The sequence below is a fragment of the Lemur catta genome, chromosome 1, assembly GCF_020740605.2.
Source record: "Lemur catta isolate mLemCat1 chromosome 1, mLemCat1.pri, whole genome shotgun sequence".
NCBI lineage: Eukaryota > Metazoa > Chordata > Mammalia > Primates > Lemuridae > Lemur > Lemur catta.
Window position 1 is genome coordinate 44,596,551 of NC_059128.1, and position 14,259 is coordinate 44,610,809.

Sequence of the window (14,259 nt, forward strand, 5' to 3'; positions counted from 1 at the left end):
ACTAAATGCAGTAGCTAAGTGATATCTGGCTTTACTGTTCAAAACCTATACTAGACTCTAGAAATAACTTTGCCAGTATACATAATGCAGGCAACTTAATTTCTACCTTCAGAACAAGACAGGAACTGAAACTGTAAAACAGCTTGTGAAATTACTTCCCTGAACTCCTGTTCCATAGCCTGTGCATTGTTATATATTTTAAAACCTCTTATATTTGACAACTCTCTTTACAACCCTGTAAAATGCTTTACAAACACTTTCTAGAGTGTCAGATGCAAAACCTTATGCTCTTCAAGCTGCAGATAAGGACACCGAGATATTGCCAAATCTGATATCCCGGCCCAGATCACATACTAAGGAAGTAGTAGAGCCAGAACCAGGCTGTAGCCCCTGACTGTATTTTAGCTTCTGCAGTACCCCGATCCCATTAAAGGTGCAATACCCGCAGTGAGATACTGTGTGTGCCCAACAAGGATAAAGGCCATTGAATTATCCTAGGAATTCAGGCTTTCAGAAATGTCTCAGAAAAACTAAGTAGAAGACAGGTTGTGCAAGTGCGCAGGGCAGCCTCAAACTGGAACCACTGGGAATGGTTTGCAAAACAGGAAGGTGCAGTAGGGTGTGCCACGACTTAAGTTAACCTGGCACTCCCCCACTTCCTTACCCGGCTCCCCACTGCCAGGTTACTTCTGGCCCAGTGCCCTCAACGTACCTTTTCCGTCTTGAACTTGGAGGGCTGCATTCCCATCACCCTCGTGCCCACCCTTTTTCCTGTACTTGTCACCCTCCAAGTTTACCTGACAAATCTAGGGACGGTTTATCCAAGGCCTGTCAGGCCACGAATACCCAGGGCTGTCCCTTATCTCTGAGAGTGGGTAGGAGAGCGCTCTAGGCCCTGAAAGGACGCACCCGGCAAAGGGGCCGCGGTGGCGAGGTCAGGAGGGTGTCGTGTCCTCACCAGGCCTCAGGGCGGCACTCTGGTCCCACGGCCGGCGCGCTCGGGCGGGCCGCTGGGCGCCGACCCACGCTGGCCGGGAACGTGTCTCCCAGTGACGCAGCCCCGGGTGGGGAACGTGGTGCGGCGGCGGCGACCGTACGCGCCTCTGCCGCCTGCGAGAGGACGCGCGGTGCGGCGGGCGGGCGGCGGCGGCGGCGGCGCGAGACCCAGGGCTGTCGCCCGCTAGGGGGGAGGAGGACGCGGGCGCCGTCGAGGAAGCAGGTCCCGGGCTCTGCGCTCAACAAAGAGCGGGGCCGCCCCCCTCAGGTACCGAGCCGGCGCTGGGCCCCGGCGGGCGAGGAGGCCGGGCCGGGCAGCTCGCGGGCGGCCGGAGAGGGGGAAGGGCCGCGGCCGGAACGGGGCGGCGGGGAGCCCGGGACCCTTCCAGGCCGCTTCTCCACGGCCGCAGGCGGGACAGAGAGGAAGGGGCTGGGCCGCGGGGGTGCGGGGCGCTCGGGGCAGTAGCCCGCGATGCCGACCCGCCTGTGTTCGTCCGTCGTGCAGGAGTTGCTGCGGGCGGAGGCTCCATGTTGAGGAGCAGCGCTGCTCCCCCTCGTTAGCGGGAATCGGGGAGCCGCGGGCAGCGCCGGCGGGGCCCGGCCCTGAGCGAAGATGGAGGCCCCGCTGCGGCCTGCCGCGGACATCCTGAGGCGGAACCCGCAGCAGGACTACGAGCTAGTTCAGAGGGTCGGCAGCGGCACCTACGGGGACGTCTATAAGGTGAGGCAGGGTGGGCCCTTATCCTGCGGTCGACTGGGTCCTGGGAGTAGGGCCACTTTCTGGTGAAGTATGGGCATAGGGGAGGATGCTTTTATGGTTGCATCCTGGGGAGGAAGCTTCTGGGTCCCTGTTACTCCGTTCAGAGTACCCTCGATTCACAGCTTGTTCTAATCGCTACCAGCAAGCAGAGCTAACCACAGCGTTGCAAACCACTGTTGTACTTTTTGGGGGGATGGGGTGGGAGTGCTAATACAGGCTTTTTAAGGCTTATTTATGGTATTGAAGGGAGTTTGAGTCTGCTTATGGAAATACACTGAAGGATGTTCTAGTGTGGGCATGGAAAAATACTTCAGAAGACAGTGGACAGGAAAGAATATTGACATTCAGATATTTGCATTTTTTAAAAAACAAACTTGTTTTAATGGATGAGCCTGACTAAAAAATAGCCGTGTAAAACCCTGTCTCTAAACTAACTGTAACTAATCTAATATTGGGTCAAAGTGACATGTGTACAAACATTATCCCATGTAGAAATATGCTTTTCCTGGCGGAAGTTTGATCATTTGCCTCTAGTTGATGATCAAAATGTGATACTAACTTCCTGGGGTTTTTCCTATTTTAGCAGTTCCTCTCTTTGGGATTTAAAACATCCCATTAACATTCGTGGATAAGAGCTTCTGTCTTTGTATTGTTCTCTTGTGTATTAAGACAAACAATGAGTGTGAGTTACTCTTAATTTAGGATTTAAAGAAAACATTGTAGAAAAGCAAACACAAATTCCCTAAATCCGCTGAGTTCTTGGAGGGTCCAGAGGAAAGAGATTGTTTGATATTACCTGTGCTTTTTGTTCTCTGTATCAAAGGGGGAGCATTAATGCAACTCATATGGGTATTAAAGGAACGTTCCTTTGTTTTTTGCAACGGCTTTGTTTATTGACTTTGTTATATACACATATATATCCCATTATTCCAACAACAATCCTGCATATAGCTGAAATGGTCTTGTGTCACCTCTGGGGTATGTTGCTGTTTTGCACAGGTGGCAACATGGAAGGAAAACATCCTTCTTCCACTTATTTGCTTTTGTTTAATTTCTCCCTTATTTGTGCTAGCATTTCAAGGTGATGTTATGATAACTCTAGCATTGTTCAGTTCTACTGAGATAAACTGTAGTGGATAGGCTTTTTGTTCGTTAAACAAGCATTTGAGTCAGTCATCTGTACTAGGCACTGAGGTGTTGAATTGTTAACAAGGTCCTAGCTCTTCCCTTGTGAATACCTTTGAATTCAAAGTGGATAATTATAACAGAATCCCCTTCTTTTTGCAAAATTAGAGGTTCTTAACTCTAACTTGTTTATCCATGGATTAGCCATTTTGTGGAATGTTCTTTTAAAAATTGAAATTCCTGTTTGCCTTCTCAGTGCCATTTTTTAGTCATCTTTGTCTTATGATTCACTGTGTATTAGATCAGTTCAATTCAGTTCATGTTAATTATACGGTAGTCTAAATTCCAGTTCTTGTATGTTTTCTCTTCTCCCCACTACAAGAAAATTTTAAGAGTATTTTCCCTACAAAGATTCCAAGACCTCCACCATTTTTCTTTATAGATCAAGCATCTAAAGCAACTGTCTGGAACAAGATTTTATTCTTGCCAGGGAAAGCAAAGATTATATTAAAGGGACAGCTAATGCCTGTCTTTTACCCTGGTTCTTCCCTACCCTAGTCTGTCTTCTGTAGCTCCTACACAGAGGATCAAAGACTGCATATTTATCACACCCCATCTTCACCCTACAACACATGGTTCCCTCCCCTCACAGTCGTGCTCACTCATGTATCTCATTGCATACTAGGACAGCCTCTGATTCCTGAACACTCTGAAGACATTCATGGCTCCTTGTCTTTCCTTTGCCTTTGTTCTAATTACCTGGAAGCACCCTCAATTTGTACCTGTTGCTGTAAGACCTGTCCATAAAAGCCTTACTCAGTTGCTCCTTCAGCAAGCCCCAGCCCCTCCCCCTTATCTCTCCAACCCCATCTGTTACTGTTCTCCCTTCCCTCATTCTGCTCTAGCCACACTGGCCTACTTGCTGTTCCTTAAACATTATAAGCATCTTCCCACCTTTGGATCTTCGTTCTTGCTATTTTCTCTCAGAATGTCTTTTTTCAGACAACTACATGGCTTGTTTCTTTCCTCCTTTCTTTTACACCCTCTGCATCCTTTGGTTTCTATTTTATTTTTTTTTCTTTGTAGTTATTACCATCTAACATAGTTTTACTTATTTTTTCTTGTTTATTATCTATCTAGATCCACTAAAATACTCCATAAGGGCAGGAATTTTTATCTGTTTTGTTCATCACTGCTCCATCTCTAATAGCACCTATGTGCCTGGCACAAAGTGAGTTGCTCTCTAAAAATTTGATGAATGAATATCAGTGATTCTGTCACACAGTTCTCTGAGCATATGCCTTGGACATTAAAACACTGACTATTTAATACTTTATATATTTCTGTAATGCCTTTTATGATACCCTCATATGTATTTTTATTACAAATTTCAATTATTTGAGTTCTCTGAGAAGATATTTCTGAAAAGCTATTTCATAGCATATCCATTATAAGTGGTCTAAATCCTGTAGAATTTTGTCAGTTTGTGTTTACTCCTTAATATGCCTAAAAACATGTAACAGTCATACTGTAGTGCTGAATTTTTTAAGGTCTGGGCAATTAGAGTAAGTTTACTATTTACCACTGTGTTGAAAATCCTAGGAAGTTTAAGAAGTATTTGCAATCTATGATATAAATTAGTGAAATAATTACGGCAAAGAATAAGTAAATTAGTCACTGTTCTCAGATATCATCCCCACTTTTTTTTTTAACACCTGGGGTATCTTTTGAAGTGGAAGCTTTAAAAGGACTGTAGCTTTGAGATTCTTTGTGAACTACTTTTATGTTCTTCAAAACCACAGATCCCCCCCCCCCCCAAGCTTCTTTCCTGAGAATCCCCAAGAGGGGGAGCTCAATCTTAAACTGGCTGTTCCCTGGTTGAAAGAAGAGGAGGAATATAAAGACTCTTTGAGATGAATGGGGTGAATCACTGAGGGTGAGAGCAGGAAATGGTGGAGGGGAAAGAAACACAGAAGAGAACAGGAATGTGGTGGATGATGGATGAAGGATTAAATTTCAACTGAGCAAAATTTTATTTGTAATTACTGTCAAATTTTAAATCTGCTAACAGGAAGGGGAAATCTGGAGATTTAGTATCTGTACTACCTTCTGTCCACAGTGATCTAGAACAATTGTGGTGTCATGATACAGTTCACAATCAACAGTATAAGCTATTTCTCCAAATATTTGGATCAAACTGTTTCCAGCTTAGATTCCAGAAAAATTCTAGGAACCTTTTTTTTTAAACCATTTGTGGGATATAAATTTAGAATGGGCAGTCCCATGTATTTTTGTTGCTTTTTCTGATTATTTAGCTATGACATGTTTAGTTCCAGGAGGACAGGAACAGATATCTCTTGAACATTACTGTGTTACAACAAACAGATAGATGCTCAATAAATATTTATTAAATGACATTGGTTGTAGAAAATTACCCAGAGGTAAACACTGTTAATAATCTAATGTAGTTTGTTTTAGGCCTTTTTCTGAATATTTTTAAGCCAATATGTTTCTAGAATGGTTTTTTTTTTTTTAGAGACACAGTCTCTATGGCCCAGGCTGGAGTGCAGTGGCTTGAATATAGCTCACTGTAGCCTCGAATTCCTGGACTCAAGTGATCCTCTTACCTTGGCCTCCCAAAGTGCTGGGATTACAGGCGTGAGCCACTGTGCCCAGCCGAAAATGGCGTTTATATTTAATTTATGACAGGGATCATGATGTAGCTATTTTTTTCTACTTGATTGGAATGACCAGCATTTTCCCTAGTCATTAAATATTCTTCAAAATATGATTTTTAAAGGATCTGTTGAATGAAACTTCATTTAATCATTTTAAGTTTCATATTTGTTATTTCCAATTTTAAAACATTTTTTGTAATTTTAAATGATATGTTATTTGTACAGAAATCTTTGTTGTGTAATCTTATCGGTTCCTTAGGTTCCTCTGGATGCTAGACCAACTGGTGTGCTGTAGTGTGTCCTTCCTTTATACGTGCCCTCCATTATCTCTCCTTCAAGCCAAGAGTCACAATACTGGAATGGCTTTAGGCACTTTGAAACATATCCCAGGATCCCATTGTATAGAGACAAAACTTTATACATCACAACACTTTTGTAAGCATTCATTCATTCAAGAAATATTTATTGAGTGCTTACTGTGTATTAGGGTATGGAAATGCAAGCATAAGAAAGAGAAAGTACACTATCAACAAGGAATGTATAACTTAATCAGCAGAATAGATATGTAAACTGTCATAATTTGGTAAGTGCCATAGAAAGGAAGTGGAAGAAGTGCTCAACTCTGTCTTTATTGGGGATGAAAGAAGAAAGAAAAAGAAGAGTGAACCAGGGAAGATTAATAGAGAAAAGGGCGTTAGCTAGATTTTTTAAAGAATGCAGGGTGGTTTCTAAGTGGAGAAGTTGGGAAAAGATATTCCAGACTGTGGGAATAGTATGTGCAAACATCTGAAGGCTTGAGAAACCATGATGAGTTTTGAGGGATCTATACCTGCATTCTAGGTTTGGTGTGACCAAGCCTGGCAGAGATACCAAAAATGTAGAACATGGTTTTTTTTCTGGCAATATCTATCTACCAGTTCTTTGTGAACTTTTCTGTCCCTTAGAATAGGTAATATCTATCTGCTATATGTTTTTATAGCTGTTTGTACATTTATTATCATGATACTTATCATTCATCATTCATCATTTTTGCTTGTCCGTCTTTCTGCTGGCCTTAAACTGGGTGAGAATAGGGACCTTATATTTACCACTGAATCAGCTAACCTAGCATAGTGCCTGGCACATAGTATGTGCTCAATAAATATGCCTTGAAGGAGTGCGCATCATAGCAGTCATATAAGTAAGAAATCTAAAGGGTTTATTAAGAGCAGAAGAGTTGAGGTATAAATGGTACATGAGGAAGTAGAGGGAATGTAGATTGCTTCTGGAAGCAGCTTAGCTGTGAAGAGAAAAAGAAATGAGGCATACAAATGTTTCTTCCTCTGTTTCTGTTTTTTTCCTTTCATTGAGAATGAGTGATTACAGCATTCAGTTTTCATTCTTTAAATTTATCTTATCATCCAAATGGTTAGAGAAGGAATTCCACAGAGAAGGAAACCAGGACAAAGAGTTTGGGAGGAATAGAGAATTTAGAAAGGAGATAGAAAGCAGAAACATAGAATGGGATTGTTAGGGACTACCCCTGGCTCTTTGAAGTAAAGTCTTGTTCATTGGTTCTTAGTACCAGTTGTTCCTCTATGAGCATGTTAGGGTGAGGCACATTAATGAAAGGGAAGATGGGATGGAGAACTGGGATGACAGGGTGCAAAGAAGTATTTAACACTCAACAAATATTTATAGAGGGCCTCTTTTGGGATAGACACTGTTTGGGGGCCTTGGGATATATTGAGTGAACAAAGTGAACAAAGATTCCTGCCCTGAAGTATGGCCAAAAAACATTTGAAAAAATGCTCAACACCTCTAATCATCTGGGAAATGCAAATCAAAACCACAATGAGATATCACTTATCTCCAGTGAGAATGGCCTTTATCAAAAAGTCCCAAAACAATAAATGTTGGCGTGGATGCAGAGAGATAGGAACACTCATACACTGCTGGTGGGACTTCAAACTAGTGCAACCTCTGTGGAAAGCAATATGGAGATACCTTAAACAGATACAAGTAGACCTACCATTTGATCCAGCAATCTCATTATTGGGCATCTACCCAAAAGAACAAAAGACATTCTATAAAAAAGACATCTGCACTCAAATGTTTATAGCAACACAATTCACAATTGCAAAGATGTGGAAACAACCCAAGTGTCCATCAATACATGAGTGGATTAATAAAATGTGGTATATGTATATCATGGAGTACTACTCAGCTATAAGAAACAATGGTGATATAGTACCTCTTGTATTTTCCTGGGTAGAGCTGGAACCTATTCTACTAAGTGAAGTATCCCAAGAATGGAAAAATAAGTACCACATGTACTCACCATCAAATTGGTTTCACTGATCATCACCTAAGAGCACATTTAGGAATAACATTAATCAGTGTCGGGCAGATGTCGGAGGGTATGGGTGTATACATACATAATGAGTGCGATGCCCACCGTCTAGGGGATGGACTCGCTTGAAGCTCTGATTGGGGGGGGGCAAGGGCAATATACATAACCTAAACTTTTGTACCCCCATAATATGCTGAAATAAAAAAAAATTTAGACACAAAAAAATAATAATAAACCTCTGGGCAGGGCAAAAAAGAAAAAAAAAAAAAATTCCTGCCCTGATGGAACTTACATTCTAGTCAGGGGAAAGAGACAATAAACATAATTGTAAAAAGTTGTATAATATATTAGACAGAGATTAAAGATATGGAAAGAAGAAAAAGTTGAACAGGTTAAGGGGGATCAGGAATGCCTGGGTAGGATGAGGGAGTCAGGTGGGGGCATTATGTAAGGATGGTCAGGGTAGGCCTCATTGAGAAGGTTAGATTTGAGCAGAGACTTGAAAGATGAAGTTAGCCATGTGGATATCTGGATAATCAGAGGAAGTCTTAAGTATCTCTCTCTATCTTACTAAGCCACCTGAACCTGTGTCTACAGCTAAATTGTAAGCATAGGGGCTGGCATTAGAACTAAGACACAAACACATGCACAAAGATGTGTGCTATCATCACATCTTCTTGAATGGTGTAGGACCACAGGTCATTGTGATTTTTAATTAATTAAGTTCAGGAGTTAGGTGTAGGTTACCAAGTTTTATGTCATTTTTTCAAAGCATGATTTTATAAGCAAAGGATATGTAGTTGTTTCTACTATGTTACTTTCCACCAGTGTTCTTTAATCTTTAAATGCTAATAAAGTCTAGCCCAAAATCTGAAGGTGATAGAGAATGGATGTATAATGCTGCTTGTTATTCCCCTGACATTTAACATCAAAACATCACCCATTTTCTTGTTTTTTGACAGTAACACAGTTGAACTGCATGGATTTACTATCCATTCTGTGTCCTAGTAGTTTTACATTGTGAGAGACTGTTGGTTTTCATATTAGGGTGGGAGAGAATGAATAACTTGGAAAAATAGGTTAGCAGTAGAAAATATGAGATGAAAGATTGTCCTTCAAAAATCTTACTTTAAATTCCTTTTTTTGTTAAGTTAGTGGCTATCTTACTGAAAGTTATTTAAATAGATGTTATGTTAAATATTGTATAAGGTTACTGTGAAAATAAAATGTTTCATTAGGATGAAGTGTTACTGTTATGGATATTTACTATTTTAAAAGTTACTTGGTTAAAATATTATTTAATATTTATTTTTCTTACTGTTTAGAAGTAGTGTTATTTTGTGACTGCCTAAAAAAAGAACATGGTTCTGATTGTGGATGTAAAACTCTGGACCATAGCTGGGAGCAAATTATTTTAAAACTCCTTTCTATTTCCATAGAAATGTTGTGAACACTATAGAAGTCTTTAAAGTATTTTCAACTTGGTGACGATAGACATAAAATAGTGCCACCACTAGCACAGGTACATAAATTTTAGTTCCAAAATTAACTTGGGGATATAGCCGCAAGCATGGGCTTATAACAAATCTAGTATTCTAGTGCTTTTCAGCGTTTGCACTCTGACCATCATTTCCAGTGTTTTTGGTGAAGACAAATGGGATAGAATAGAGATTGACTTAGATTTCTTTTTTTAGTTTTGCTTTCAAAATTTAAAAAGGTTTCACTTCTAAACTTTAAATCGTGGTTTCACACCAAGAACACAGGAAGAGAAACATGATGCCTACTAACTAACAAGTGATACTTGTGTTTTTAGGGCATTGTTGTCAGTTTGAGAACTTAGTCCAATATCAGGTAGATTAGAGCAGGCACTTTCACTTGGCACTATTGGACTATTTTGAGAATTTGTGCATGTTATAGTGTTATGTTAGAAGGCTATTGCTTTCCAGTTATGTGAAGTAGTAGTCAACTTAGAAAGTGTACGTGACTCTCTGAAAAGGGCAAGACGAATTTAGGCCTAATATAACTCTTTTTCTGTTAAGTATCATAATCTTCCACTGGGATTTTGAGAAGGTGATGTGGGAAGCCCAGCTGATGGTCAGGTCTACCCTTGGAGGTGTTTGGGCCCATGAGTCATACTGGCTCCCACCTTCCAACATTTTATGAAAATGAAATCAGATTAATATGACTAAGAATGACTAATGTTTGCATAACCTTCTTATGATCAGTATATTATTTGTTTCTCACAATAATCCTATGAGGTAGGTGGGACAGATGAATTATCATCTCTGTTTTATCCAAGAGGAAACTTGTTATTGCCCTAGATCTTACTGTTAGTAGGTAGCACTATGAGGACTTGAATCCAGATCTTCTGACTCTGCAAACTCTGCTCTTTCTGTTATTTCAAACTGCATAAATACTGCATCTTTAAATTTGCTACTGTACACATAGCCCTTAACACATTGTCTAACACATTGTGAACTCTATGCAAATTATGGTCATATGGGCTTTACCCCTCCGCTGAGAGATGAGGGATTTTATGGACTTACTTCAATATGCATGTAACCGTCAGGTCCCAGTTTTCTATTAGAGTAACCGGTGTTATTAGAAGGCTATTGCATTCTAATAGAAAAAAGCACTAGGCACTTCTTCCTGGTTGCCCTCTGGTCATTACTTTCACCCTCATCTTTTCCAGTCAGAGCCCAAATTCGATTTGCCTTTACTATCGAGATGATTTTGCTGATAGCCACCCTATAATGCAAATAACTAAAAGTGGAAACTCTCCTTTTTCTTGGACATCCTTCCTGCTGTGCCTTCTCTTGTTCTCATTTTGTCAGAACTTTAGATTTATGGTTATTGTTACTCAGATTAACTGAGTCCTATAGACTAGGTTCTGTAATGCTATTATAAATTAAAATAAACAAAATGCTGATTTTTTTCAAGCAGACAGAATAACCCACCTTCTGTAGCACTAGCTAGTTTCTTTTGTTTGTCTCTGTTTAATTTAAGGTAAACAGGACTGCCTGAGAAGGATCCTGGCTTCCAGCTTTGTCTTATGAACCAGTTTGTTACTTTTAACCTACACACACCCCCTTTTTAGGTGCCCTATGCCTTCTTACGCCCCACTTATTAACTCTTCCTCTTATTGAACTCAGAAAGAATCTAGTGTGAACACAACTTAATATATTTTAGAAAACATAACATTTAATAAAGCATTAACTTTTTGCATTTTAAGCTTTTTAGTTCTTAATACACTGACTGCCACACAAAAAAACCCAGAAACTTTTCCTTGGGGCCACAGTGTTTTATTACAAAAATAGAATAAAAACTTTGAGTGTAACTTAAAGGTAAACATAAATAGAAAAATGAAATTTATTGACTTCTATTCATTTAATCTACATTTTTAGAATTAAATTGTCAATGTTAATTGTAACAATAAGAACATCAACAAGTAAGATTTTATGTATGTGTCACGTGGCCCCAGGGTCACAACTAGAATGAGTTAAATACAACTGTCATGGCATTTAATGTGTTAATTGTAATATGTGGTAACATATTAAATTATGTAACCATATAAACTGTATAACCAATTTTCTTCCCCAGGAATAATTTCCTGTTTTCTTTCTGTAGTAGCATGTATAGCATATATCCATGCGTAGGACTCACCTTTCTACCTTTGCCTCTCCCTTCCTTGCTTCATCATATGTGGCCTTCTTTTTCCTACTTTTTTATTTTTAAAATATATTTTAAGTAATATGTGTTCGTGTCAGAAAATTATAATATAGGGATAAATGAAAAATTACTTGTATCTCCTTTACCAAGAGATAAACATTGTGGTATATATCTTTCTAGACTTTAAAAAATTGATATTATGGACACCTACATAAATCATAGTATAGTTATTATGTATAACCACATACAATCATATATACCATATATTATATAGATATATATTCGATAATATATTTTGGTATTTAGCAATATATAACAAGTTTTCATCTTAATATGTATGTATTTAATTTTTGTATATTATTTCCTGGTATAGTTGTACAATTTTTAATCTATTATATACAAACATACAAGCAGATTATCTTCAGTCTTTCCTTATTATAAACAATGCAGTGATCAATATCCTTGAACGAATTCTTTTCTTACAGCCTTAATTATTCCTTTAGGTAAATTTTTAAAATTACATTTTCCAAGTTGTTTTAAGGGCTTAGTGAATTTTGACCAGTTATTCTCCAAAAAAGTTGCACCCATCAACAGTGATTGAGAATTTACATCTTCCCTACCCTAAAACTCAAGCCCTTTCCTACCTGTCCTTTGCCATTAAGACCTCCAGATAGTTAATTCAATTTAATCCTCTGGAAGGAATTCTCCTTTTATTATAATTAGTCTGTATTAGGAAAGGGTTAGGAAAAGTCTTTTCAGAGAGAAATGAGTATCCTAACAGACTGGGCAGAAGGCTTTAGTGTGACCTAAGAGATAGAAGTCATCTGGACAGATTTCCTGAGAGAAAGACTTCAGGTCTGAATTTGCTTGGTAGTGGGGGAAACCATATAGTACAGCCTCTTTCCATAGGAGAGGGGACACCTGGCTAGACCTGTATAACTATGTGGAAGTCAGCTTGGAAATAATGTGTTCCACAAAAATTGAGGAACTTGAAAGCTGGCAGGGAACCTGTGGATGGTACATAGTGCGTATATCCCCTACTCTGTCTTTGACAAATGATCATTTAACTTCTTATTTAAATAGTAAGGACATGCTGTGTTTAGAAGCAGTTGATTACTTTTTGGAGTTTTAATTGCTGTAGAAAACTTTCCTATATGGGTCTAAAATCTGTCCCATTGAAACTCAGGGCAGATTCAGATATTTTATTAATTTTTGTAGTTCCTTGGTATCACCCCACCAATACTACTGAAAGTACCTGAAGCTAAAGAGGTACTCAGTGAATAAATGTTAAATGAATAGATAACTAATCCTTAGTTTAATTTTCATATGGAAGATATATTATAAGTTGCTCTCTCTTTTACTATATTTTGTTTACATAAATTTTATAATCTTATTGGAAGTGCTTTCCTTGAAATTTAGGTAACAACTTATTTAGTGTATAAAACGTGTAGTGTTTATAGCCTCTCTTTTTCCCAAAGCATTTATAGTAAAAGTAAAATGAAGCACTTTACTTTGCTCTTGTCAAAGGATAAAGTATTGCATTCTGTTTTGGATAGAACACTTTCAACATTTATTTTTAAATTTTGAAAATATAACTTTATAGAAACTTTAAAAAATTTCACTTGTAATTTTATGAATCTAATATTATAGCAACTGTCATTTTAGTTGGACATCAGGCTTTGAGCACATAGTTAAGATAGTAACTAGAATGGTGGGAAGAGTCTGGAATCTATATGACAGGCATGTTGAAGAAATGAGGGTGTTTTATCCATAGGTGGAAAGAAGCTTTTATATTTATCTGAGCTGGGTTAAAATTAGAACTTAGGCCTCCTGACTTCCACAAGTACTCAATACGTATTGAATAAATTAATGAATTTAGATGTCTGAAGTTTGTCATACAGTAGGAGGAATAGAATAAGTCAGTGTTATCTCACAAACCAAAACTGGGACCACTGAGGAGAAATTATAGAAAAGTAATTTTACTTATCATAGAAAAGCCTTTATACGACTAAGTTATCCTAAAAATGAATTAGGTTGACCAAATGGCCACCATAGACTAAGTAGAAGAGATTTGTTCTTTTTTAAAAGGAAGATTGGATTGGATGATTTCTAGAAGTTCCACCAAACTGGGATTCTAGCAGAATAGTTTCTTTAGAATCGTTTTATTTTTATTTTGTCTATTTTCACTATCCCTTAAATGTGGGTAATTTTTAAGGATTCTGTTCTTGACCTCTTTTTTTCTAACTCTACATACTCTTTTTAAGTAATCTCATCTACCTGCCTGCATTTGGTAATGCTGATGCCCAAATCCTGTCTCTGATCCAGGTTAGCTCTTGAATTTCAGGAACTATTAATCAATTTGCAGGATATCACCAGATACTGGTTTTCCATAGGAACCTAAAATTTAAATATGTCCTTCCTCCTAGGTTTTTCATTTCAGTGAATGAGACCACTGTTCTCCCCATTGCACAATCCAGAAACCAGGGATTAGCCTTGATTTGCTGTTTCTTTACATCTCACAAATGGTTTACCACTTCCTAATAGAGACAGGCTTGGTCTAAGTATAGCAGTGGAGACAGAGGAAAGTGAGTGGATTTGGCTTGTATGTTTAAGCCATCAGGATTTGCTGATATATCAGATACGAAGAATGTGAAGGAAAGAAATGAAGAATAATGGTGGGTTTGGAGCTTAAGCAAGTG

The 14,259-nt window shown here is 38.7% G+C and overlaps 1 protein-coding gene across 2 annotated transcripts in view; it reads left to right on the forward strand.

Annotated features, from left to right (window-relative positions):
• Nucleotides 1–1,093: 1,093 nt before the first annotated feature.
• MAP4K5 (mitogen-activated protein kinase kinase kinase kinase 5) overlaps nt 1,094–14,259 on the forward strand; it is a 94,612-nt gene continuing 81,446 nt past the window's right edge. The window contains exons 1-2 of one of the 2 annotated variants that reach the window (XM_045567527.1): nt 1,094–1,264; nt 1,502–1,717. In XM_045567527.1, the coding sequence (XP_045423483.1) occupies nt 1,610–1,717 (108 nt within the window). In that variant the 5' untranslated portion in view covers nt 1,094–1,264; nt 1,502–1,609. The remainder of the gene's footprint in view (nt 1,265–1,501; nt 1,718–14,259) is intronic. The other variant, XR_006739006.1, reaches the window with a different exon arrangement.